Source organism: Panthera onca, chromosome C2 (genome assembly GCF_046562875.1).
Source record: "Panthera onca isolate mPanOnc1 chromosome C2, mPanOnc1 haplotype 2, whole genome shotgun sequence".
NCBI lineage: Eukaryota > Metazoa > Chordata > Mammalia > Carnivora > Felidae > Panthera > Panthera onca.
In genome coordinates this window covers 146,660,690-146,688,292 of record NC_138347.1, presented here as the reverse complement: position 1 = coordinate 146,688,292, position 27,603 = coordinate 146,660,690, and the positions used below count along the sequence as shown (strand labels likewise).

The 27,603-nt window shown below is 39.9% G+C and overlaps 1 protein-coding gene across 1 annotated transcript in view; it reads left to right on the top strand.

The window, feature by feature from the left end:
• The window catches only part of GADL1 (glutamate decarboxylase like 1), a 168,255-nt gene that overhangs the window by 73,405 nt on the left and 67,247 nt on the right, over window positions 1–27,603 (top strand). Inside the window, exon 12 of the mRNA XM_060638452.3 lies at window positions 20,229–20,428. Within this exon, the coding sequence (XP_060494435.1) occupies window positions 20,229–20,428 (200 nt within the window). The remainder of the gene's footprint in view (window positions 1–20,228; window positions 20,429–27,603) is intronic.

Below are 27,603 nucleotides of genomic sequence, written 5' to 3'. Positions count from 1 at the left end.
AAATGTTAATACGAGTACATGTGAACAGAATTATTCTGATCTCGTAGAAACTCAGGGGTGGCAAATGTAGATTTATTTTTCGTAGGCTTTTAGGAATTGTATGTAAACCCTACTTTGTAGGAAAACTGTTAACAGCAATAATAAATTAATTGTAGAATTAATTAATTTCCCTGAATAGAAAAAGGGAAACTCTGTAAAATAGTCACCATATCTTTAAATTCAAGGTGTATATAACTTATGTATGCAAACACTTATGCATACACATTCACACAGCAAATATACCTGCCCTTAAGTCATTATGATATTGATGAACAATTATAATTTAGGGAGTCTTGTTAATTGCAAAAGTAACTCAATAACCTCTCTGATAGCTCATTCTGAGGGCTTTTGTTGGGGGGGGGGGTTGGAAGATGTTGGTCGTTTTTTCTTTTTTAGTTTTTTTTTTTTTAAAGATACATTCAAAGAATATAACTAGAAGCACAGAAGTCCCCCATGTACTCTTTCTTGTTATTGGCTTTTGCTTTGTTTTTAGTTCTTCTCCGTAGTATGGATCCTCAAATAATATAGTTTATTTTTACCTTTCTGAAGGAATCGTGTATATATTTTTGGCTTGGCTTTGTTGTTGTTGCTCAGATTTACCTTATGTCTGTAAGATTCATCTGTGTTTTGACGCAATCTGATGATTATTCATTTTCACTGCTGTATAGTTTTCCATACGATTATAGCACAATTTGTTATCTTTGCTCCAGTGATGGACACTTGGGTTATTACAACTTTGGACTTTTACAGAAATTGGCTATGAACATTTTTGTGCACATATCTTCATTGCTTGCTATATCTCCAAGATTCCATCTGGCCTAATTTTCCTTTTTCTTGAAGACCTAATTTAGGAATTTCTTAGTGGATCCAAAGGCAGCATATCCTGTTAGGCTTTGCTTCTTTGAAAATGGCTTTATTTCATTTTTTTCTGGAAGTAGAATTCTGACAGTAATTTGCTTTTGGTACTTTAATGATTTTTTTCCTTTTCTTTCCCCCTTTTGTGTGTTAGAAAGTTAACTAACTCATTTTTTTGATGACAAAATTACTTTTTATTTTGGCTTCCTTTAAGATTTTCAAGTATTCTTTAATTTTCCATTTATCTATGGTGTTGTAAATATGGATTCTGTGTGGTTTATCTTGCTTTGGCTTTATTGGGCTTATTAAATCTGTGGAATGATATTTTTCCGAATTTTGAAGACTATTCACTTAATTATTAACTCCCTCCTTTTCTTTCTCTTTCTGATGGACTGTCCAATTAAATGTATTTGATATCTTCTCACTGTTTCTTTCTCTATTTTGTATGTTTCATAATTTTTTCTTTCCACACTTTGTTGTGGATAATTTTGATAATCTTTGTTGAAATTCATGAATTCTGTCTTCAGCTATATCTAATCCAGTTTTCTTTTAATTGAGTCTTTTTCACATATATAATGCCTCTAGGTTCTTGCTGACATTTGTAAGATCAGCCTCTATCTCCATGACCATTGCACGCCTAGATTTACACCTAGTCTACCTCTGTTAACTCTGATATCTAAATTCCCTTGAACGCTATTCCCATTGATTCTTGTATCTGTGACTCCTGGCTCTCTATCTAGAGAGACACCTTGTAATGTTTGATGGTTTACGGAATATTTTTGTTTGAAAGATTACCTTTAGGAATAATTTAAAATATGGAGTGGAGTTACCTACCTTGGGAGAGAAGATTTTATTTTCATTCTTCTGGGCATCCGGGGGAATTAGCAGCCCAGGACCAAAGCTTGAAGTTTTTCTCGATCTCTAGAGTATATACCCTACCGCCATTTCAGGGTGGAGATCTTTGAATCCTAAACAAGAGGAAGAATTGCTTTACTGCCCTTAGTGACGTTGAACACCTTTGAACTCTGTTTCCTGAAGTATTTGGAGTGCCTGTTTCCACACATGGTGGCCACTATCTCTGTTCCCTCACTTTACCCTTCTGATTCCTGTATTAGCTATCCTCCCTCAGTCTGAAAATGTCCCTGGGGTAGAGACATTTCTGGCTGAACTTCTTGAGCTCCCTTCCTCTCCTTGGACCTTCCAGAAGTTTATTTCTGTCTTGGTAGGTCTGTGATGCTTTTCTTTAGATGCAGTTTTTATGCTTTGTTTCAGCATATTTTGTTTCTTACAGTAGGAACATTTCCAATTGATCTAGTCCTTTATTATTGGAATTTGGCTTTTTAATAATCAGCTGCTATTCAGCACCACCGGCGGGAATAAGCATTTGTTAGTTTATTCACCCTTTCATTCAACCCGCAAAAATGTACTGCCTCCTATGTGTTAGATGAGTAAGGCATCATCCCTACCCTATGTGAACTCAAAGGCTAGTACGGGAAACAGATTTTAAGCAAATAACTGAAATATAATACATAATGTATGTAATAGAGTGATGTAATGGAGTAAAAAGCAGATGTTTAGGGAATGCAGATCAGGTAAGAGAACAATCCCTGCTGAAAAGGCTGGTGTGGAAAAGTTAGTTGCAGCAGACGTGACTTAACAGTCATTGGTAGTTTCTTTCCATTTTTAAAGCAATCTAGATCATGCTAGCACAGTCAGGCATAATGAGGAACATAAAAATTGCTTAGAACCCACTAGCCAAAGTTAAATCATTAAAAATTTTTTTGGTAGATGAATATTATGTATTCATATCTATGTCGAGGCTGATGGAGATGAATTTATTTTGCTTCTGTAACCAGCATCTTCCTTTCTTTGCCCATCCCTACCCCTTTCTTTGATATAAGAAACAGAGGTGGTTAGGCTTATCGAGTCTTAAGAAAATTTGCTTCTTAAAGGATGGTTACCATGATTGTGGAAGCGGCTAATTTGGCATCTTAAGTCCAGCTCAGAAGTGTGCATTTATGGACTTCTGTATACGTTTTAAGAAGATTCTCTCCCACTGCAGAATATATAGTATCTCTTCCCCCCATCCCATCCACACACCTCTTGTAATCACAACTGCTTATGTTATCAGTGACTTTGTTGGGAAGACAGGGAAGCTAAACTTGCTGGTGTTACCATCTTCTTCCACCGGGTGATGTTGGTATTTGGAAATCTCCTTCAGCCACCTATTCTTTTGATACTCTGTTGACAACTTTTTGTGACACTCAGCATCTGTTCATTGACAGAAGAAAGTTGTCAGAGAAACCAGATTTTCATGAGAGCAGGTCACCCCATTGGAGGCACCAGATGAAACCCAATGCTGGACAAAGCCTACTTATCAAGTAGGGGAACTGGGAAGTTGTCCCAGCTGAAAACAAAGTCTTTAAAACATAAGGAATTGCAGAATTATACCAGTGCATACACTGGAGAGGAAAGGCAGAAAATGTTAATTAAGGGTCTGAAAGATAGGATGAAGCAAGGATTTAACTTGATCCCATTTCTGGAGGAACCCATTTATTGGATCGAACTGTTATTGATTGTTTGCCAAGTCCGTATTGCTATAATTATTATAACTTAAAAATATGTTTCGTCTAGTGGGGCAGGTCTTCATTCACTCTGTAAGAAAAGGATCTATTCTCATCTGTTTATTCTTCCAAATGGATTTTGGAAACACTTTTTTAATGTAAAAACCTTCCACTGGGATTTTATTCAGGATTATATTAAACCTATGGATTAATTTGAGATTTAACATCTTTGCAAAATTTTAGCCTTTCCATCTAGGAACATGGTACATCTTTCCATTTAACCAGATTTCTTTTATTTCACACCCAGATTCTTTTTTAAATTTTTACTGTGGAAAATTTCAAACATATACAAGAGCAGAGATGAACCCATATGTACTGATTGCATGACTTTAATAAGGATCAATTCATGGCTAATTTAGTTTCATACTCAACACTTCCTACTCTTTTCTATATAGTTGGGGGGAAAAAAACAACTACAGATATTATATCATAGAATTTTGATGGACTTTCTCATAGAGGACTTGAATATGTTTTCCTATTAATGTTATTTATAAATTTTTATATTTGTTAATATATATAAAATTTAAAAAAATCTTCTAACTGCAAATGCTGCTATGAAGGCAGACTTTTAAATATTTATTACTACTTTACCGTATTTCTTATTACTTCTGAAGGGGTTAAAGCTATTCTCATGTATTCTCTAAATATATTATTATATCAGTATATAACTGTAATTTTGCTTTTTTTCTAATATGTAAGCTTCATATCAGTTATCAGCAATTATAATGTACTGATAGAATTTCCAAAAATATATTCAGTAATATCAGTAAATAGAAGGCATTTTTGTCTTCTTTGTGATTTTGTTAAAGATGTCTTAAAATATACATTCTTTGTAAATCCTCTTGAGAAATAATATAAAAATGAGTATTGAATTTTACCATTTTCTCTTTTATTATCTAATAAGGTAGTTCTATCATGTTACTCCTTAAACAAAATTAAATGTGCCTTAATAGATTTTCTACATTACTAATTTAACTCATTCTACTGTGGTAATTTGCTTTAATGTATTGATGGATTTGTATATTTAGATTTTTGGTTCTGTCTACATATGATCGATCTACTCTATGTGTGCGTGTGTGTGAGATCTTGGTTAGATTGTTTTTTTGAGTGGATTTTAAACTGTCTTCATTTTAGAATAATTACAATAACATGGACATCAAGTTTTTAAGAAGTGTTCAGAAAAGTCAATCATAAAACTTTTCAGAAATTTTGAGGGAGATAATTCTTTGATCTAATGTTAATTTTTCCCATTTTTATTGAACTACTAAGAATTTCCTGCTCTCCTGATCAATTTCAAGAACTTACATTAAAAAAAATATTTACTACATTTTATTGAGCTTTTCAAATATGTTAGCAGAATATATGTCATCCGTTTACATTTATCATTTTCATTTAAATTTTGCCTTATATTCTTGTATGAAATCTTTAAAAAAATTTTTTTTCTTGATTTAGTTTATCTTCTCTCCGTAAGGAATGACTAATTGCATTTATTTTTTGATTCACATATTTATTAAATTTATTCAATTATTTACTTAGTTGTTACACATTTTCTCCTGCTTCTTTACACTTTTGTTTTATAAGAATGTTATTTTACATTTGAGGGCAATTTCGCTTCTGTTCCTTAAGTTTTGTTTTGGAGTGTTCTCATTGAAATTATTTTCTAATTAATCCATAATAACTGTGGATTCACTCTTCTAGCCCAGAATGGTTTGTGAAAGAGACTTTAACCTCCCAAGTGCTTAAGATATGTTATGAAATTCTGATTTGTTTTACTGCAGTCAGACAATGACCAAAATGAAAGCAGAGATCAAGAGTGACAAATTTTTACCTTTTCAACTTCAAAAGTTACTTTTTTTTCTTTTGACTTTGAATTTGAGAGCAAGCGCAAGTGAGAGAGAGAAAGAGATCGTGAGCAGGGGAGAGAAGAAGGGGGAGAGAGAGAATCTTAATCTTAGTGTGGAGCCTGATGTGGGGCTCCCTCCCACAACCGTAGCATCATGACCTAAGCTGAAACCAAGAGTTGGACACCTAACCAACTGGGCCACCCAAGCACCCGCCAATAATTACTCTTGCAAGGATGTCTTATCACCCAGAATCCATTTTTAGTTTGCACTTTCTTTCTCAAGTAGACAGACAGTCCTCAGGGCTTGGGGTGGGGAGAAAAGTGTTTGAAGAGGAACCAAGTATTAAATATGAATATGCAAGCCCAAGAGGACCAAGGAAGAATAGAACTTCTCTATAAATACAGGATATATAAGGGCCTTTCCTCTCTTGGCTCAAGTTCTTGGTGAGAGATAGAGAGTTGGGAAGCCTTTTCTCTCCTCTGTTCCTCATGTCAGTCTGGAAAGCAGAAATTAAGTAGATATGATGGGGGTACATATTAAGGTATAAGAGTACCTAAGATAGCCCCCTATAAGTTTCGGAGTAGCTGGCAAGGAGCTCATCCAAAAATGACTAAAAATGAAGAAGGTGCAAGGAAGTCTGGAAATAAGGGCAAGAGCAAGGAACATGACTGCGATCTGACAGCTGGAGGCCATGGCCGGTCTTTGGATGGAAGCAGGAAGATGGAAAGATCATCTGGGGATAAGTTAGAGATGGGGCAAGTGGTCCGCACAAGGGCAGCACGCTGGGGAATCAGGTTCACTACCCAGCTTCAGTATAGGGTTGCCAGATTTAGCAAATGAAAGTTCAGGATGCTCAGTTAAGTTGGAATCTCAGACAAACAACAGATAATATTTTAGTATAAGTATATCCCAAATATTGCACGGGATATACTTTTACTGAAAATTTTGGTTGTTATGAATTTACGTGAGGTTTTTACCTAATTCCAATTTAGTAGGATGTTTTGTATTTTATCTGGCGACCATCCTCAGCGGCATTTGTGAATATCCCAACAATGTTGAATAAACAGCAAGAGGAAGAAAACTCTCAGAGGGAGAAGTCTTGATTGCACATATTTTATGTCAGAATGGTCTGAGAAATCACTCGGAGTTTTGAGGTTTTCTGGAAGTGACCATATTAAATGTTCTGCATTAGAAATAAATATAGGTCCAAATCAAAAACGTTTTCAGTTAAAGAAAAATAAATTACCGTTTTTGCACATCCAAAGTGATGCAATTTTGAAATTCATAACAATGTCGTTTTTGAGTTCCAATGACAGGTGAAATATGGTACTTCACAGTAGGATGCTTCTATCTCAGTCCAAGAGACCAGCATGAGCTAAATTAGGATCTTTCTCAGCATTAATTCCATATACCTAGTCTTCTCCATCTCTGGTCCAATCAGCTAGGACCAGGGCGGGAATGGTGTGGTGTGACCATCTCTATGGGTGAGAAAGGAAGTAAGGGGTCATTATGGACTGAACAAAGAACCTACATTGTGTCTATGATAAATGTCTCCCATCTCTAACTGTGACAACCTACTAATGGATTGTTGACCTCTAAACCTGGTCCTGAAACTGAAAAGAAACAAGGAAGATGGATTGTATCTTCCCCATTTCTGGCTCTGCAGCTGTTGTCAGAAAAAAGTTCCTGGCTTCTTTTTTATAAGGCTACTCTCTTCTCAGTACATTTCATTATGCCCTTGTCACGGAGTAGCACATGTCACTATTATATGTCCTTTGGATCTTATCTTGACGTATTATTCCTCTGTTTTATTACCAGTTTTAGACAGCACCATAGTGCAGATTAAACCCTCGACATCCAGTTACAGAAATACCGATGCATTCATTTAGAGGACTGTCAGAATCTTTCTGCCATTTCAATATCCACCTTGCCAGAGATGTAGTGAAATGCAATGAAATACATAGCATTTTTTGGAGCTAGTGAGAACCAGGAATTTATATATAATAAGGAAAAGATTGTTTTCTACTTGTGAGGTAGCATCAGCAAGCGTTAGAAGGTTGGTCTCTCTAAGAGGTTTTATTTCCCAGTTATGAAAATTATAGGGCCCCCTTCACTTAAAGGTTTCAGTTGAAATCCAAGAGGAAAATCACCAGGGGCATGCAGTTATCTATCTGTCTCCTTAATTTAACAAGATTGTGTTTGGGGAAATGACTCACTCATGATTGGTGGTGAGGTTAATTTCATGGAGCCATGAGTCGTAAGTGTACTCTCGAGCCTGGTATTGGGTTTCCAGTTTAACAATGAATTAATGTGAACCCATGGGGTTTATCTTTCCCTGCACGGGATTCCCCCCACAATGCCTCTATTGCTGCAAGCATTCTTGGGAAAGGCCATCACTTCTATTCAAGGCATTTATCATAATTATTTAGAATAAAAAACGATATTCATCAGTGCCAGCTAGATGAGATCATAGGGAAGACATATTGTTTCTTATTGCTGTGCCAGTTTTATGGGTTTTGAGAAGCAGGAGAGGAGGAACATAGCTGTGGTTTATTTTAGGTCATTGTGCACCTGGGCACTGTCCCTGTCAGCCCACAGGGCCCTTCTAGAGGGTACCCTGAGCAGTGTTAGGTTTGAGGGGTGTGCTAGGATATGGGGCAGGAGGATGGGTGAAGCCTTCCCTCACGATGCTGTTCGTTCACAGTTACTCTCTGATTTCTGACAAGTTCTAAATAATCAGAAAGTGCAAACGTATGGTCTGGGGTTGAGCGAGGCAATGTCCTGGCAGTGACAGGTGTCTGAGACCGGGGAGGGACGTGTTGAGAGATGGGGGTCGGGAACAATATCAAGTTTGGGTGGCTTTGGACATCACATTGAGCATACATTCATTTTCCCACTGTGTGGAAACCACTCTCTTCTCTGCTGCCCTGAGTCCTGTGTTCTCTCTCACAACATTCTGCTCAAGCATCAACTTTCCCAGGGGGGCTTCTTGCTTTACTGTCTGCTTCAAGGTCTCTTCTCTATCCCAGCATTTGTTCAGCGTGTATTGCAAGGTCCTCTGTGATCTAACCATGAGCTTGTCACCCACACTGAACTGGAGGCTCCTTAACTGTTCTCATGCCCCATATAGGCCTGGGCAAGTGTGATGGAGAGATAGATGAGTAGATAAATTTAATCCCCATAGCAATCCCACGAGGTAGGGACTGTCATTCTGACCACTGCACAGATTAGGAAACTGAGTACGGAAACCATAAATATCATGCCCAAAGCTACCAAGCTGATAAGGGATGGCACCAGGATTCAGAACCAGTCAGGCTCATTCCACAATCCATGGTTTTAATCACACGGCCTCGATGTTCCTCAGTCGAGGTGACAGGTGATGGATCAACCTCATACCCTGCCTGAAACTGTGATTTTTTTAAAGCCGCAATGATGTACAGAAATAGAAAATATTGATTTGGGAAGATAAGATTTGCCTGTTTAATCCTCTTAGAACCAATACAAAGTGAAATACTATCGCTAATGATTTTGCTTATTCTAACTCCGTTCACATGACCAGGCAGGCTGGTTAAGCTGACCTGTAAATCACTTCCTAACTCTATTTGGTGCCCAGACCCGGCATGTAGGTTTTTCTCATTTACTTTTTCTGTTTCAGCGTAGGGCTCTGTAGATAGAGTCACTCTCCCCTAGGATTTGCAGTCACCGCTGTTCTAAATACCCCATTCCAATACCCTTCGAGACACTTGCAGTTTATCAAACAAGGATTGGGTTTGGAAAATATAATTCTCCTACCTAGAGACCCATTGAGCCAGAGAATCCTAGAAGTCCTCTCATCTCCCTGCTTCTGACCCAGCAGAGAGCCCTTCTCTCTGCCTTGCATCCCTCCCTCCTTTCCTGCTCTTTGACCAATTGTAGTTTCTACTTGCTGTTTGCATATGAGGTGCCAGTTTGATATTTATAGATCTTCCTGCTGCATTATTTCAGGAAAGACCTATTATAAATGACAAAATACAACCTTAAAATAAAATAGAAAATGAACCCAGATGTAACCAGTTTTATCACAGAATATATATATTTTTTCTTCTTGAGGTGTGGGGGAAACAAAAGAAATTGTAAATTGTAAGCCAATATGAGTCTGGATCATCAAATGCCATTCCTTATGGAAATTGCATGAAACGTGTCTCCAAAGCAAAAGGGAAAATAAACCATGACAGTTTTGATTTATTTTAAATTAAATATTCTTTTTTTAGAAGTTACGTATTCTCTGTTATAAAACAGATTAAAAACTTGCCTCAATGAAAATGAAAGACAATGGATTGGAGCTTTCATATAAATGTTTAGCTCTTTTTACGTTTACACATTGGAAATGGTTGCCTTATTGAGTGTATCTCCTCATTGGTTATGTCTTAAAACAAGGGTCTGCCGAATATGGCCCTTGGGCTAAATCCAGCTTGACGCCTGTTTTTATAAATAAAGTTTTCTTGGAACACAACCATACCCATTTATTTTAGTACCCTATGTGGCTTTTTTTATGCTACAACTTGCTGAAGTTGAGTAGTTGTGGCAGAGATTGTGTGTCTTACAAAGCTGAGAATATTTACTCTCTGGCCCTTTACAGAAATTGTTTGCTGACCCCTGTTTTAGAATACCCAAAAGAGAGGGCTCTGCCTTCCTTAGTGTCTGAGACCACAGTCTGAACTAGGGAATTCTGGGATTGAAGACGATTTCTCCGTGGGAAAATCCATTTATAGACCTTGAAACTCAGTAAGATCTGTGTTCAAATTCTGCCTTTGTTTGAGACTGCCCTGCATGCCTTTGACAAGTTGCTTAGCTTTTCTGAACCTCAATTATGTTATCTATAAAATGGAGACACTTTTTCTCTTATGAAGAACAACTCTAGCGTTAAATGGGGTAATGTTCCGGCAGGGTGCAGTGTGTTGCCGGCCATACAGTGGACAGTCAGCGAATACAGTTTTTTTCCCTAGTTACATCCAAATTGAGGAGTGAGCTGCATGGAACACACTGATTCTTCTGTCTGGACAAATGTCCATTCGTGTAGTGAAAACATTCTTATTTTCTTTTAATTTTTTAAATGTTTTATTATCCATATTCGAGAGAGAGGGAAACGGCATGAGCAGGGGAGGGGCAGAGAGGGACGACAGGGGGAGACGCAGAATTCGAAGCAGGCTCCAGCCTCCAAATGTCAGCACGGAACCCGATGTGGGGCTTAAACCCACGATCTGTGAGGTCATGACCTGAACTGAAGTCAGATGCTTAACTCACTGAGCCACCCAGGTGCCCCAATTCTTTGTTATCTTAGCACATTTCTCCCTTTTATCATGTCTTTGGGGGAAAAACATGCTTTTGTCTGCTAGATCTTGCATCCTATTAGAAGGTTTTGCCAAGCACTTCCTGATTCATTTTAAACTATGATTTAAGGCCAGTTTTGAGTAGGATTGCCCATGGTCATGGTAATTACCAATGATTTCCAACAACAGTTTGATGGGATTTATGCAATGAAGAGCAGGAAACTTGTGTTTCAGAAATTGCCTTGCTGCACCGCACTTCTCCCCTGTATAACATCAATTTCTTACCTACACTCCAGGCCTCAGAGGCCAGACCTCTCGAGAATGTTCCAACTCCAAGAAATGTAGGCCGGCGGCCTTACCGCTGAACGTGTAAAATTCCACCTGAGAAGGAACCGGGCCCTCGTTAACAGCATCACAATCAGCTGGAGACACAGATCGATTTTTATTTATTTATTTTTATTTTTTGCTAAATACCGCGCTCCTGGTGTGGAGTACTTTTCTAGCCTCGGCCCCCAGGAGCACACTTGCTTTAGATCCATTTTGGCCGAAATGAAAGACACCATTTCTCTACATACCCGACCACCTATCTGGGAGAGATGCCAAGCCAGCCATCCAGACTGGAGAAACAGGTCTTGTGTTAATAAGTGTTTTTCCAGACCTTCACTTACCCATTATGGCACAAATACTTATCCCCAGGAGGAGGGCTGCCTTGCAATATCATTATCCTCAATTTATAGGTGAATGAAAATGTGATCTGATGGATCAAAGTGGAGTACCTGCCAGTTAGAGTAAATACTCGGCGCTCAGATGCAGCATTTGGCCACTGGGCACTCTTGCGGTGTGCACATGACCGGGCGGGCTGAGAAACCGGCGGGGAGTCTCTGCCCTTCACCCTCCGTCCGGCATGACTTCTCTGTACAGATACCACGGCAGTTGCACTGTGCTTCCCCACGGCGTTTCCCCTGGCCTTGACTTCTCTCTTCCTCCTTTCCCTTCCCCACTCCCTCATCCCTCTTTTTCTCCTCTTCTTCCCTCTCTCCTCATCCTACCACATTGTGTTTTCATAAGCTGCCTTCTTCCCCCTCCCCCGCTTTGGTTAAGAGTCCAGTATTATTCATATCCACCTATGTTTTCTTTACTTAGGTGCCTAGAATAAAGCCATTCCTCATTTGTATTCACACAGAAATACAACTGTGATAATGGACACGATTAGCACGAAAAGTAGTCAGATAATCATCTGGGTTTATACAGCCTTATAAAAACTCAACACCTCAGAGTTCTCTGGACTCTGTATCAATGTAATGCTGACTGAATATTGCAGATCAAGAGTTTTCAACATAAGGTCCAGACCCATCAGAACCATGGTTTTCAATCCTGGCTGCACATTAGGATCATCTGAGAAGCTTTAAAAAAAAAAAAAATGCCATCACCCTTACCCCACACCAGGAATTCTGACTTTTTGGTCTGGAGTAAGGATCTTGCATTGGTACTTAAAAAAAAAAAATCTCTTTAGATAATTCTAATATTAGCTACGGTTAAGGACCACCGTACTAATTGGTTTCGAGTTATATAGTCAATTGTAAGTCACCTCAGCTTTTTATTTTCCTTTTTAATGAATAGTCAGGATAGAATAGAGTAGAAAATATGAGTATGTTGTTCAGGTGGTAGTGATGGGTACTATTCCATCAAATTCATGTTTCAGTTTCATGGATATCAGGGTGGAGACTGTCACCACCTAAATACAGTTGCTTGACTGTGGGCTATAATCAGAGTTTGAAAACCACTGCTTTAGATTATATTTAACAGAAAAGTATGTTGATAGCTGCCTGGGGAAGATCAGAAAATCTTCATCTGTCCTAAGAGAGAAGCCCGATTGCACTATTTTTAAATGCTTGTAGGGCATGCAGAGGCATTGCCAAGTTATCTCTGGACTATCAAATGTTTCTTACCTATTTATAGAAGCACTTACACATTCTCTAAGACACTGAGCCCAACTTTCTGCTCTCCTGTAGTCACCCTCGCTGCTTAAAATTGTTAAGTTGCATTTCTTTAAAAAAAAAAAAAAAAGTTTTAGCTCAGTCTCTCCTCATTTTTAAACCAGCTCATTCTGACCCTTAGTTAGGGATATTTACAAAAGAGTTGCAGCTCATTAGCAAATATAGAATCTTCAATCTGCCACTGAAGTACTCTTATCAGTTCTCTGAAAAATGCCCATCAGGCCTGCAGGCCTAGCACTTAACAAAACTTTCTGGAATCTTCCAGGAGGCTTTCTGGAAGGAGAAGTGGCCTTTGGTATTAACAGTGTCCAAACATTCCAGGGTAATCAGTGGTTTTCGCATATGATATCAAAGTGATTTGGCCCCGCTGGTCTTACAGAGTTCACATGATAATAATGTAGGAGCCTGTCAAGGAAAGTAGGGAGTTTCTGGCCTCACTGGCCCCGCTCATGCGTGAATGGACACCCTTGTGTTTGGCAGGACAGCAGGCTCAAATGTGTCACCACGTGGCAGTAGAAGGGGGGCAGGTTGTTCACCAGATCTTCGGGAATTCAAGCACAAGCATCTGAAATATGAGCGAACTTCCATACCTAACATCTTCCAGAAAACACACATGACAGAGGGGAGTAAGAATTGGAGAATTAACTGAAGACCTAAGCAGAGGTTGATGTGGGGGTGATACTAACATTTGGGAATGGATAAGAAAGAGGGCTGAATCAATTGATCAAAAAATGATTCAGAGCTGCCAAGAGAGGCCCCTAAGTTGGGGTGTGAACCTTCTGCAACGACTGAGGTGGCCAGTGAAGCACAATGTGTCTGAAACTAACCACTAAATGGCAAAAGAAAAATGCAAATAAGAACTCTGATCTGGTGGGGAATTTAGAAAAATTCCAAATGGAATTTTGTGATGGCTGCTCATTAAGTAGAGTAAGTTTTCTCTCAAGCAAGATGCAGCACCAGATGATTTTAACAATTTTCTGCTCTGATAGCCAGCGAAAAAGCTACAGGTAACAGAAAGACAATGAAGTAAATAAATCCCAAAAAAGAGGGACCCAAGGTATACCATGAGAAAAATGAAAGATGTCTATCCAAAGAATCTGCGAAGAGAAGGGTACCTGCTTTGGATTATAGATGAACGTGAATGGGGCAAAATGCAGAAACACTGTATGTAGAAGCCCAGAAAGTGGAGGCCTAGCGGATTAAAGTTCAAGGCCAATTTCCAATAATGCACAGACTTTACAGCAGAGCTGAACGTGTGAAACACACTGCCTGTCAGTCAGTAACTGCCCGAGACTAGGGGAATCTGATGGACGGTGCGCAGAGGGACAGAGTCAGGACTCCAGTGACGGTAAATGCACGATTTTCACGTTGCCAGTGATTTTGATGGCCAGGTCTCATTCCTACCATAAAGACTGGCAAAATGCTCTATACCCATGAAAGTCAGAAAGGGAATATTTGTGGGATTGAAGAACAGAGAAAGTCAAAAGTAGTGGACGGACATTGCATTGGAAGATGTGAACATAAAGGGTTATGGTCTCACTTTCCTACATGGTACATCAAAAACTAAACAAAAATGTCAAAGATTCCTGAAAGTGCTGTGCCAGTACAAGAACCTTCATGCATTAGAGGAGAAACTTAATGGTCTTCTCGTTTCCATGGGTTTTAAACACACCTGTATAAACATAACATAAACATAAAGTACAGGTTGACCTATACTTTAAGACGCAAAAACTCATTTCGAAATAATATCCTTATATTATTCTTCTCCCTTCCTTCCTTGCTTCCTACCTCCCTTCCTTCCTCCCCTCTCCACTCCCTTATGTCTCTTTTTCACTTGTAAAGATCCACAGCATCTATGAGAGCCATCAAGAGTCCTAGCTTAAGCAAGGTCAGGCTTACCTCCACTTGGAGGTAATTCTTCCTATTACTCTAACATTTCTTTTAATAGCCTTAACATAGTCTGTCACTTGGTTTTCTATATCTGCTGGCCGAGACCTACCATTAAACACGGGAGTGGGTGAGAGGTATAATATGCTCATTTCATAAGCAGCAATACTGTCTAGAACTGGCGTGTCGTTCTTCAACTTGCTTGGGGCGAGAAGTAAATCAAAGGACCGTCGGGAAGGGTTGGGGGTATGGGAATATGTAGGAAGAAGGGAGTGATGAGCAGGATTTTGGCCAAAAGATTGAGAGGTGTCCCCAGTTAACATTATTTCCTTAGATTTTCATAATATTCCTGTAAGGTGGGCAGAGCAAGTATCATTATCTCCATTACATTGATGGGAAAAATGAAGCCCAAAATGTTAAGTGACTTGCTTTGAGCGCTGACACCCAAGTGACTAAATCAAAAGCAGACTCTACATCTGCTGATTCTCACTTTATTCTGCCAGATCAATAATGAAGTTTAGGTTGAAGTATCTGTATAAGCCCGTGAAAATTCTGTGACCAGTCATTCTTACTGTGGCACTTAGAATCCGTGGTGACTTGGCTACTCTGTACCTTTCCAGCCTTACTAACTCTGCCCTACCCCATTAATTAGCCCCGGTCAGACTGAATTAATTCCATCTTCTCTTCTACCCAGCTCCTCCCCATCTTTCAGCTCTCAGTGACCTATTTCTTCTGGCGAAGAGCCCTATCTAACATCTCTGAGTTAGTGAAAGTTGACCATCCTTCATGCTCTGTAGACTTTGTTCTTACCCCTCTTCCGGCCCCATTCTGTAACTGCCTGCTTTTCTATTCCTATCTCCATCTTCAACTTCTTAGGGATAGTGGTTTTTTCCCATCCAAGTACTAACCAGGCCGGACCCTGCTTAGCTTCTGAGATCAGACGAGATCGGGCGTGTTCAGGGTGGTATGGCCGTAGACTGGGGATAGTGGTTTTCTTATTTACCATTACATCCCCAGTGCCTAGCATAGCTTTTGGCATATACTAAGCCTCTCAAATGTTTGTTCACTCAAGCCATAAAGCTAAGATGAGAAGAGATCATTTTTAAAATTCACCATTACGTTTTAGTTTACAACCAAACCTTTCTGCTATTCATAACCTAAACTTAGTTTTGCACATCCAGTCAACAAATGTTAGCCAAGATGCTTAGTACCTCCATGGGGTTGTATGCCCAGGCTTCTCATAGTGCTTGTTAGGCAACAAGTACTCAGTACATAATTTCATAATGAATTAGTTAGTACAAAATTATTAATATGCCGATTTCCTAAGGCATTTAGTCGATGTCTTACATGTAAATAATGATATGGGACAGAATATGGAAAGAGCCATACGGGAAGAATTTGGGATAGTTTTCGTTGGCTGAGCTGAAAAACATGATTGCAAGGAGTGAGGACATAAGTAGGCCCCTGTGGTCATTGACTTCTGGGAAAGAGACAACAGCATTTGATCTAGCCTGTGGAAATAAAAAATGGTTTGACTCAGCTCGACAAGAAAAATGTGTCAATCCATTATGTATTTGTAGTGATGCCCTTAAACATCACCAGCGTCACAAGTATTTAGATGAACACCAGAATAGACAAGACACTACCATTAGTAAGACAGAAGTCATATTTATGGGGAAAAAAGCAAGGGTCTGCAATGGGATTATAGTTGCTTTGATCTCCATTTCAGTGTGTTCTCGATGGGCCGTTTTCCTTTTCACCAGCCTCTTCAGGACTTTTTTTTTTTTTTTTAGTTTATTTGTTTATTTTGAGAGAGCGAGAGAGAGCACAAACCGGGGAGGGGCAGAGGGAGACAGAGAATCCCTAGCAGCCTCCACACTCAGTGTGGAGCCCAGGGCGGGGCTCTACCCCACACCATGAGATCACGATCTGAGCCAATACCAAGAGTCGGATGCTTAACTGACTGGGTCACTCGGGTGCCCTCTTTCAGGACTTTCAATGAACATTTATGGGGCACTCTCTTGCACATGTATTTAAGGGCCCACTGTAGAAAGACTAGAGTGTAATGGATGCAGCGTTCAGGCCCTTAATCCCAGCAGCCTTGGTTTGACATCCAGCCTTACTACCTGGTAGCTGTATGATCTTAGGTAATTAACTGAACCTCGCCACATTAGAGTTTTGTCACAGGTACGTGGCATTGACAAAAATAATAGAACTTACATCATTGGATTGTTCTGAGACATCAATGAGTTCATGCATATCCATTGGCTGACCCATAGTAAGAACTCCATTAATGCTGGCTCTGGTCAGTACTATTATGTACTAGGTTCTGTACAGTGAAAAGGCAAGGTGTGGTTTCTGTACTCACGCAGCATGCTTGTCATTTGCTTGTTTCTCTTTACTGTATAATTCATTCTTCAGCCTTCTTCTGCTTTGCTCTGAAAGGGGCGTGCCTCCTACAAATCACATTTCCCAGGCTCCCTCGCCAATTGGCTTCCTGTTAAGTTTGGGCAACGGGACGTTCAGACAAGAGATTGAGATTGAGGGGGAGGGCAGCAGTCCCTCTCTGCTTTAGGGGCATCACCAGCAGAGGCTGTCTCTTCTCCATTCTCTCCCAACAGAGCCTCCCTGGGCACTCACAGGTCCTACTGGAAGCCCCCATTCCCAGGCTTCTTCCCAGCTTTCTGCCAGGGAATGAGACCAGTACAGAAGAGAATAAGAAGAGAAAGACAGATTCCAGATTTGATCCTGGATCCACCTGTGCCTGAAGATTATATGTGCCTGGAGTTTTAAATATATGAGCCTATAAAAAATTTTCCTTTTTGCTTAAACTACTTTGGTTGCATTTCTTGTACCTCCCACTGTGTGAGTGCCAGTACAATATCTACTAATTCCTGAGAACTGTTTGAGATGATATCACAATATAAAGCAATTGGTATTCTCATTGCTTCTGTGTCTCTGGAAATCCTAGAACTAGTATTTATTGTCCTGCTAGCGTTAAGATTATAAAGATGAGCAAGATAAACAGGGTGCTTCTCTTTGACAGCACAATAATGACTAATTAAGTGTTTTCAGAAACACTAACTTTTACCCTACTTGTTCCAAAACGTTCTTTTCTCTGGAGATCTGAAACATCTTGCCTTAGTAGATGTGCATCTTAAAACTAAACGCATCGCATCCATTGTAACACAAGGATATAAACTAAAATGCAAAGCAGGAACTTCATGGTGAAAGTTTTCATTTATTTTCGATAAAGGAAATCCCAAGCCTCCAGTTGTGCTTTATGAAACCTTCCCAGGGCAGGAGGATTTTTCAGTGCAATGAAATTAATGGTGTCATGACTGTAGGACAATCACTCATTCTGGTCTATGATGTTTTTGGCTCTTCTCTTCTCCATTTGCCTATGATGATGCAATTTGTCTCCTGATAATGGATGGGCTTCCTCTCCCTTCCAGTCGCCAGTGTTAGGCACTGAAACTTGCCCAAGACATGTCCAAAGTTGATCTGCTTGGGGGATTTCTTGGAGTCTTTCATGGTTGATGAAAGCAAATTTATAGTCACGATGCAAGTACAAGAGTGTGTGTGCGTGCTTTGTCCTTAAAATGTATGCAGTGGCCTTTTAATGTTGGAATATATGGTCAGGCTGCAGTTGCTATGGAAACAACAATCAAATTTTCTGACCTTTGAGGGTAGGGAGATACAGTGGTAAGGGCTGTGATCAAAGCTGAGGATTGCTGAGAGAATTAAAGTAAAGAATAAAAAGCAAGGGGCCCTTTATACCTTAATGTTCAGATCAGAGCAATCTGTTCTTCTGTGTCTACCAACAGTATCCACCAGAGCGAGACTGAAGACTTCCTAGTATTCTTTTAGTTATTATTTTATGTTGTTTATTTTGGATAATAACAACAATTTTGGTTGAGTGGGAATTTTGGAGTTCTTGATTATAGTTGGTCTATAATTTTTTACATAACATAAAATCATGGTTTCTGGTAATGGAACACCTATATCCAGATCAGTGGCCACACGATACAACGTTACCATTGTAACATGCAAATGCATGGTTTCGTTTGGAATGTACCAAGTTGATTAGTCAAACGAATACACTCTCTGTTCAGAAGAGATCATTTCTAGGACCAGTGGGGTGTTTCTCTGTAGCTTCCTGTACGGTATTGATCCTTTTGTATTATTAAGATTTAGAAGATGTGCCTGCCAAATGAGAAGTTCATGTATCTGGGTTTATTCTGTTTATACTACGTGTCAGGGGAATGTGAGGGAAATATGGAATATGGGGAGGGGCATCATCACCCTAATTGCTTAGGGAGGGTCTTCTATGCCCAATACAGTGTTGAACTCTGTGGATGTGGGCATGAATAGGAAATGATTCCTGCCCTCTAGAACGTGCTTGGCCACACAAGGAGAGAATATATGCAGACTGCATATTGAGTAGGGGCACCGCAGGAGCAAAGCCAGCAACCGGAGGCAAACATAAAAGGAAGAAGTGAGTCCAATGGGATGGGCAGAAAAGAAGCTGAAGGGAAAGCATAACTTGAGATGGGACCCAAAGGAAGGGCAGACCTAGATAAAGAGGAAAGACTATGTTCGGTGTTAGTAAACTTCAGAACTTGTAAATTCGCTGAATGTATTTTTGAATGTGTCAAATACTATGTTAAAATAGAGATAGGGTCAAGCAAGTGATGGGAGCAAAGACACAGATGAGGCATGATCTAGTGGTCAAAGGACATTGAGTAGTTTGGCTATGTTGGGGAAGCAGAGGGTTTTACTAAGTATTCTGTAGGAATGAAGATACTCAGAGATGCATAGGGCATGGTGAAGGGATGGGTTAGGAAATCTGGGATTCTGTGGACACCAGATGACTTGGAAGGTAACCAGGATTAAACTCTACAAATTTGAGGTCAGGGCGAAGAATTTAGAATGGTAGTAAATAGGGTAAATTGTCACCCACTGCTTAAAGAGAAGTAACCAGTCAGTAAATGCAGATCGAATTTGGTTGCAAAATAAAACCCATGCAGGACCAACCCCCCAAAACCCTTTGCAATTGCAGCTGATATTGGTGATAGTTATAACTTGCTGGCTGCCGTTGAACTCTCCCATAGCTCCTTCATCAGGTTTTTTATCCCTGGGTTGTTGTCACTTTTGGCCTTGTCAATATGAATATGACTTTAAAGGAAGAGGCTATAAATGCCTATTTGTTTTGCCTATGATATTATACAAAGTATATACAATATGTTAGGTATTTTTTTCCCAGTATGGAGCTTTGAGTGAGTTACCAACTGATATTTTTCATCTTGAGAACTTGACCCACTTTGATATTGTAGGATTACTTGGTCATTGCCAAGCTTTCCCATAATCATCAGTGAGATTGTGAAGATGGACTGAGCAATTCTCAACTCTGAGGGTTTTTTTTTTCCCAAACAAAATAGGTAACCTGTGTCTCAAAGTTAATACACACATAGACTGCTTCCCACGCAGGGCGGTCACAGAGCAAGAACAAATGCTTTTGGCACAAGGTAGTAGAATATCACACAGGTTTTGTTTGTGGGTGTGTGTTTTTGAAATAAAGTGTATTCTAAAAATTGACAGTCTTACAGTCTTTTCTTTCTTCTTTCTTTCTTCCTTCTTTTCTTTCTTTTTCTTCTTTTCTTTTTTCAAAAGGACCTTCTCAAGAAATGCTACTCTGCCAAGGCATCTTACCTCTTCCAGCAGGATAAATTCTATGATGTCAGCTATGACACAGGAGACAAGTCTATCCAATGCAGCAGGAGACCAGATGCATTCAAGTTCTGGATGACTTGGAAGGCCCTGGGAACATTAGGCCTTGAGGAAAGAGTTAATCGTGCACTTGCTTTATCTAGGTACTTGCCCGTGTGTGTGTGTGTGTGTGTGTGTGTGTGTGCGCGTGCGCCCATGCATGTCTGTAAAAAAGACTCTATGAAAATGACATTTGTGAGATCTACACATGGTCTTTCTTCTGTGCATTTCTTCTTTCATATAATGGCCATTTTTTCAGTATCTACTGTGTGTTAGGAATGGTGAACAAAACCGTCCTACCCCTGCCCTCTGGGGTCCCAGCCTAGTAACAGATACCTTTAAGTGACAAACCTGACCAAATAAAGGTGAACCTACTTTTCGGTAAGGAGAGGTATGTGGTGCTCCAAGAGCATTCAGGTGGCTTCCCTAGTGTTCTTGAGGGGCTTTGGCAGAGGCTTCCTGGAGGAAGTGACATTTAACTAAGACCTGGTGAAGAAAGGGAAGGAGAATGGTGCGGGCAGAGGGAGGACCAAGCCCAAATCATGGTGACTTGAGAGACCTGAACAGTAGGTCTGTGAGAACGTGGGGCTGGAGTAGAGGCAAGAAGGTAAAGGTATCTGGAAGTGCTGTGGTTACCTGTCTCGTCATAACATCAGAGACAAAGCTCTTGAAGACACTTCCAAAGGCATTAGACAAGCTCTCGAGAGACAGGTGGTGGACATTTGCCACTCAAGACTCTTCGCTAAGCTTGGATCAGTGGGTGCAAATGGGCAGGCCACAGCCAAATTTAGTTTTAAATGTGATTGGTTGAGCCCCAACTGCATAGACTTAATCTTCTTGGTGTTAAAAAAAAAAAAAAAACTCAAACATTTAAAGACTTAAAATATTTAAAAATAGGGAGATTTGTCAAAAATCTGGATTTTTGGCTTCTCTCGAAAGATCTGAATGCTCTCAGTCCCACATGGTGACAAACCACTGAACATGTTGATGCCTGTCTAGAGACCCACATTCCCCCTACTTCCTTCTGTGTTTTTGCAGACAACCTGGACTCAAAACCTAGGTCTACCATTTACAAACTAGGTGACCTGGGCAGGTTTCTTAACCTCTCTGTGCCTCGGTTCGCCCCACGAAAATGGAGATAACAGTCGTATGTGTTCAAATAGTTGTTGTGATGATTAAATGAATTGACATATGTTAAACCCTTAGAATGTGCCTGGCATAAGCTACAGGCTATATGAGTTTTGGTTATTTATACCTGCTTGACCACTACAGGCACTGGAGTTTGTGATCTCTGGTTTGGATGATCTCTCCTTCATATTTCTTGCTCACATTTCACATGCAAAATCCAGAAGTCTCACTTAGAGATTTAAAACAGTTTCCTCTTTCTTTTTTTTTTTTTTTTTAATTTTTAGCATTTATTTATTTTTGAGAAACACAGAGACAGAGCATGAGACAGGGAGGGGCAGAAAGAGAGGGAGACACAGAATCCGAAACAGGCTCCAGGCTCCGAGCTGTCAGCACAGACCCCTATGCGAGGCTTGAACCCCTGAAGGGTGAGATCATGACCTGAGCCAAAGTCGGATGCTTAATTGACTGAGGCCCCCAGGCATCAGTTTCCTCTTTCTATACTGGGATTGTATGGGTGCTCTGTGCAATAACTGTCTGAAAAATCAGTGTCTTAAAACAACTATTTTTTCAAGTTTATTTTTATTTATTTTGAGAGAGAAATAAAGAACAACAGGGGGAGGGACAGAGAGAGAGGGAGACAGAATCCCATGCAGGCTCCGCCCTATCAGCACAGATCCCCATGCGGGGCTTGAACACAAACCATGAAATCATGGCCTGAGCCAAAATCAAGACTCGGAGGCTTAACCGACTGATCCAGATGCCCCCAAACAGCAATTATTTATTCTCATACATCTGCAGTTGGCTGGAGTGGCTTTATCTCATACTATGGTGGCTGTGGGGGTTGGTGGAGGGTCTCAGTCTACTCCCTACATGCTTTGCAGCCTCCTTGGATTAACAGGTGAGCCAGAGTATGTTCAGAGTGTCATCTGATGGAGATGACCCAAGGCCAAGAAGGCCCCATTATGCAAGCTGACTTCAAAGTTCCATTTATATCCTATCTACTGGCATTCCAATGGCCAAAGTAAATCACATGGCCAAACTCGATGTTGAGAGTCAGGGAATACAATCTGCCTTTTAGCAGGAAGAACGGCAAAGTTACATGGTGTTGACCTTGAAAATAAAACAGCCAGTTTTTTACCAGAAAAATAGCCTATTTGGGAATGACAGAGGAATTGCAATTCAGGACATGCAAACCATGGCAAAACATAGGCAAGTTTGGAGAACAAACGGGAGAAGTTTGCGTATATAGAGGAACGGGGGAAGTTGAGAGGGGTTGCTTTGGACATGGGTCCATTGGCGGAGACAGGAAGTGATGGTTTCTCATTGGCTGAGTAGTATGGCTTCTCATTGGCTGGGGCTGTTGCTAGACAAGGAGAAAATCTTCCTCCTATTTGCTTTGGTAGTAAAATAGGCTTCTTCCTGTTGGAAAACGCAAGGTAGCCTTTTCCTGTTGAAGTCTTCAATTGATGTCTAGTTTGTAGGGCATGAGAGCCCCATCTGCAGGGCTTCCTGACTCCATTTCAAATGAGATTTCTTTTATACTCTTTCATAATGGCTTGGTTATAAGGACAGATAAAGTGATGGCTTTGGCACTTTCAGAAGATTGTTAGAAGTCAGCAAATCTAGTGATTACGGTTTAAGAAGTAGTTTGAAAATCTATAAATATTATATCATTTAGGACTCTGGTGGTGGTAAGCAACAGAAACCATACTTCAAGATATTATAAACAAAGAAAGGTAATTTATTATCTCATGTACCTTATGAGCTAGTGTAATGATGACTTCTGGAATGACTATCTAGGAGCTTAAACAATATCACCTTAATCATTCTCCATCTTTCAGATTTGCTCTCTTTTATGTTGGTTTATTCCTATGTTGGAAGGTGGCTGCCAGGAGTGTAAGATCTGTGTCCTTCCCGGTTCAAGTTCAAGGTCAAAAGGAGAGTGTGCTCCTCTCTTAACAATCCCAAAGGAAGTTTTGTCTATATCTGAATGAGGCAAATGTCCATCCTTAATCCGTTGCTGTCGCCAGTGAAATGTGATACTCTCACTGGTCATGCCCTCCTTTGGCACTGGAGAGACGTCAATTCCTTCTATAAAATATGTGATGAAACTAGGTGAAGGATATGCCTTTATTAGAAGTAGGGTTAGGGGCACCTGGGTGGCTCAGTCAATTAAGTGTCTGACTCTTGATTTCAGCTCAGGTCATGATCTCATGGCCATGCGTTTGAGTCCTACATCAGGCTCTGCACTGGCAATGTGGAGCCTGCTTGGGATTCTCTCTTTCCCTCTCTCTGTGCCCTCCTCTGCTCATGCTGTCTCTCTCTCAAAATAAATAAACATTAAAAAAAGAAAGAAGTAGGGTTAATGTACCTCTATCAGAATTAGTGAGATAACTACCCAATGGTGAAAAAAAATGAAAACGTCTACCATAAATATTCATAGTTTCTGTTCACTTAAAAGTTCAGAAAGCTCTATTTCCTTTTTTGCTTTTGTATTTTCTCAACTAAATTGTGGTAGAATCTCTGCATTATTCCATCTGAGCTGCTAAGGAATTCATTGACAGGTGTCTTGAAAGAAGGCTAGATATAAATATTTGATAATCATATTTGTTATAAAGTTAACATTCAGCTCAGGGTGGAATTTAATTTATAGTCTAAGGATACTTTCTAATTTTTGCAGAGAAATATCACAGGAGGATAAATGTTAACACTTCAATTCAATTCAACAAACACTTATTGTTTGTAAATGTTTGTCAAGTTGAATTGAATTGAATTAACATTTCAGTGAGCATCACTGCAGATGCTGTGACCTGTATCTAAATATTTGAGAAATAATCCCTCCTCTATCATGCTGCTATTCATCACAGTTTTTTTTTTCTTTTTTTGCCTTAACATTCCACATTCTTCATAAATCCAACCCTCTATTCCCGGGGTGGGCAAAAGTCATCCTGTTCTACCCCCAATGCCAGCAAACACTGAGTCCTTCTATTTTTATTTAATTTTTCACTGAGTTCTTTTAGACGTGTCACTTGTAGTGAATAGGAAATTATGGAGAGTTTCTTTAGGATGAAGAATTATATGAAGTTGGCAATGTAAGTCTTTATTTCTGTGATTTTATTTGTTTTCAGATTGGCTAATTGGTTTGTGGTTCTGCTCTTGAGGAAAGAAGGAACTTTATCTCCGTTCTGGGGTCCGTTCTGTTTGAGCCCACATTCAGTGGTATACGGGTAACCTGGCTCTCAGCAGGAGCAAACAAAAGTCCAAGTCTAAAACGTCGGCAGTTCCCGTGGTGTAAATATTCCCATGGTGTCAAATTGCGAGCTGTCAACAATTCGTGAATATTTAACAATTGGCTCTTAACAGCCAGTCCATCCTAGCCCTACAACACCATCGATTAAGTAAGCCAGTATAATCAGTTCAAAGCACCGACTCTTGAGAGTTAAAACATCATTTATGGTCAAGCTCACTGACCCTAGGCCACTTGCTTTAGAGTTTACCTAATAAAAACCATTCTTACCCGTGTCCAGAAGGCCATAGCCTGGCATAATGTCTATAATTTCAGAACAACATTGTTTTGTTTCCAAGAAGTACAATTTCCTTTAGCAGATAAGAATTAGCAAAGTAAAGGGGCGCCTGGGTGTCTCAGTCGGTTAAGCGTCCGACTTCGGCTCAGGTCATGATCTCGCGGTGGTCTGTGAGTTCGAGCTCTGCGTCGGGCTCTGTGCTGACAGCTCAGAGCCTGGAGCCTGTTTCGGATTCTGTGTCCCCCTCTCTCTGACCCTCTCCTGTTCATGCTCTGTCTCTCTGTGTCTCAAAAATAAATAAACGTTAAAAAAAATTAAAAAAAAAAAAAGAATTAGCAAAGTAAAGCTGCAGATGAGGATTGTGTTACTATTTGGTGTGCATACCTATTATCAATAGCCCGTTGTAGCCAAGATACCTATTTCCCTAGATCCTTGGTCAGGTCTCTCACATACTGGAAAGGCTAGGCAACTCTTTCCCCCTGACATGTTGCAGGAAGGGCTACTTCAACTCCATAGAAGCCATATTGCCACGTTCCTGAATCTAAACGGAGGTTAGTTTTGAAATTTGTATATTGACCTCAAGATTTAAGGACCAGAGTTTGATGGAACAATGGATTGCCATTACCCTGATGGGATAGCTTGCTTTCGCTTCCCTTGGGAAAGCAAGAGCAAACATTTTCCAGAGGACGATGATTCTTATTTAATGAGTTGTCAGAATGTGGGGAAAAAGGGAAAAATTAGCGCCTGGAAGATTTCTAAGGCCTTTCCTAATTTCCATGTGACCCTTGTCATTCCAGTAGACAAGAGAACTCTTATCTCAAGAAATAGTAATGACTAAAAACCTGCTTTCTCCTTGGTTTGTTTGAAAAGCAGTGACATTGGGAACCTACAGTAATGTGCGATTATTAGGTCTCACTGCGACCCAGAGGACTGAGGTTTAAAATCACCACCTCAGGCACAAGGCAGGTGACTGTGCATCCCTGATATTTGCCTAGAAGAGCTGAAAATGTTTCACGATACCCAGGGCTACCCGTTGCGGAGGGCACCTTCCAGGCCTTTGTTAAGGCCCTCAGTTTAAATGGATATTCAGTAAGAGGTAATTTTTAAAGCGAGTCTGGAAAAGTCATGTGTGTAAATCTTTTCAACAACAACAAACAGCCAAGAATTCCCATTTGGCTCCTTTGTTAGATCTCCAGTGTATCATTTATCTATTCCCTTGACACACAATCTCTGTAATCTCTCAGATGGCATTCATTTCACTGACTTGCATGAATACTGAGGGATTTATTGTTTTCAGTATGGAAAAGGTGAGCAGTTACACAATGGCACCTCTGTGCTGGTATATTTCTCTAGGTGATGAGAGGGTGACAGTCTACAAGGCTATAGAAGGGCCAGTGTTTTCATCTTTTTCTTTATATTGGTAATTTTTTTAAAAATCACAATTGCAGTAGAACGTAGCATGTATGTAGGTGTCTGTGATGAATCACACAAGCCATGCAATATGTTCTAATATATGCAGAGCATATAGAGAGCAGATGGGGAACCTCTCGGGAGTTCTGGGAGACTCGGTGCATCGGAAAAAAAAAATTCAAATGAGGAGGTGAGACTGGGAGAGAAAGTTGGTCCAGAGTGTTCCAGGGAGACTGAGTAGCTGAGAAAGAGACTGGAAAGGCTGTTTCTGGAAAGAATGTCCTGCGAAAGGACAAGTTCAATGCAAAAATATCAGACAGACTTATTGAACAAATCAGAGAATTGAGGGCCTTCAAATGTCAGAAGCATGTTTGTAAGCATATTTGTAAGGGAAGTGTTTGGGAACAAGAACATCATTAATGGATGCTTCAAAATCAAGCCAGAATATTAATACAATGAGGTTTTTTTTTACCCAGTAGGATTGGTGAAAATTCTTGCTGGTGTGTGTGTGTGTGTTTTTCCCCTCCCTTCTCTCTTTTTTTTTGTTAAGATTAGTGGGAAGCACAGTGATGAGTTTTTATAAGCTATTGTTGTTTTTTGAATCCATTTACCCGGATTCCTTTTGGTGGAAGGGGTTTATGGTTCCTGCATTATGTCCCCAAACTCAATGTACAGCTTTTTTCTGGTTTGCATCAGATAAGACTAGGTTGTTTTTTTTTTTTTTTTTGAAATGTATTTTCTCTTTAGTCTGTTTCCATGTATTGAAAAGAGAAATTGTGAGGAACAAATCATCCCTATGAATGTAGGCAGAAGTGACTCAAACCTTATTTGGATTCCCTCCCCAAAACCCATTTAATTTAAGTATTTATTTAAGAAGAGGATAGAGTGCCCTATAGATGAGGCACTTCTAAACTAGCATTTCTGAAACTGTACTCGGTGGAATAATAGACTTCCAGAAGATTTCAATAAATGTTCTTCCAAAAAACGTTTTCATGGTCAAATATGTTTGGGAAATGCTAACTCCTCTCTTGGAGATTCAGTGTTCATTAGCGCATTAAAGACTCTGAGGGGGCCTGTAATATAGAAACATTTTTTAGCTTGACTTTTAACATTTTTAACATGCAGACACTGTTCATTGTTCACCCAACAGCCAGTCTCCCTTTTTCTTTCTTGGTAACAGAACCTTGATTTTATTTAGGTAGCAATAGTCTTGCTGG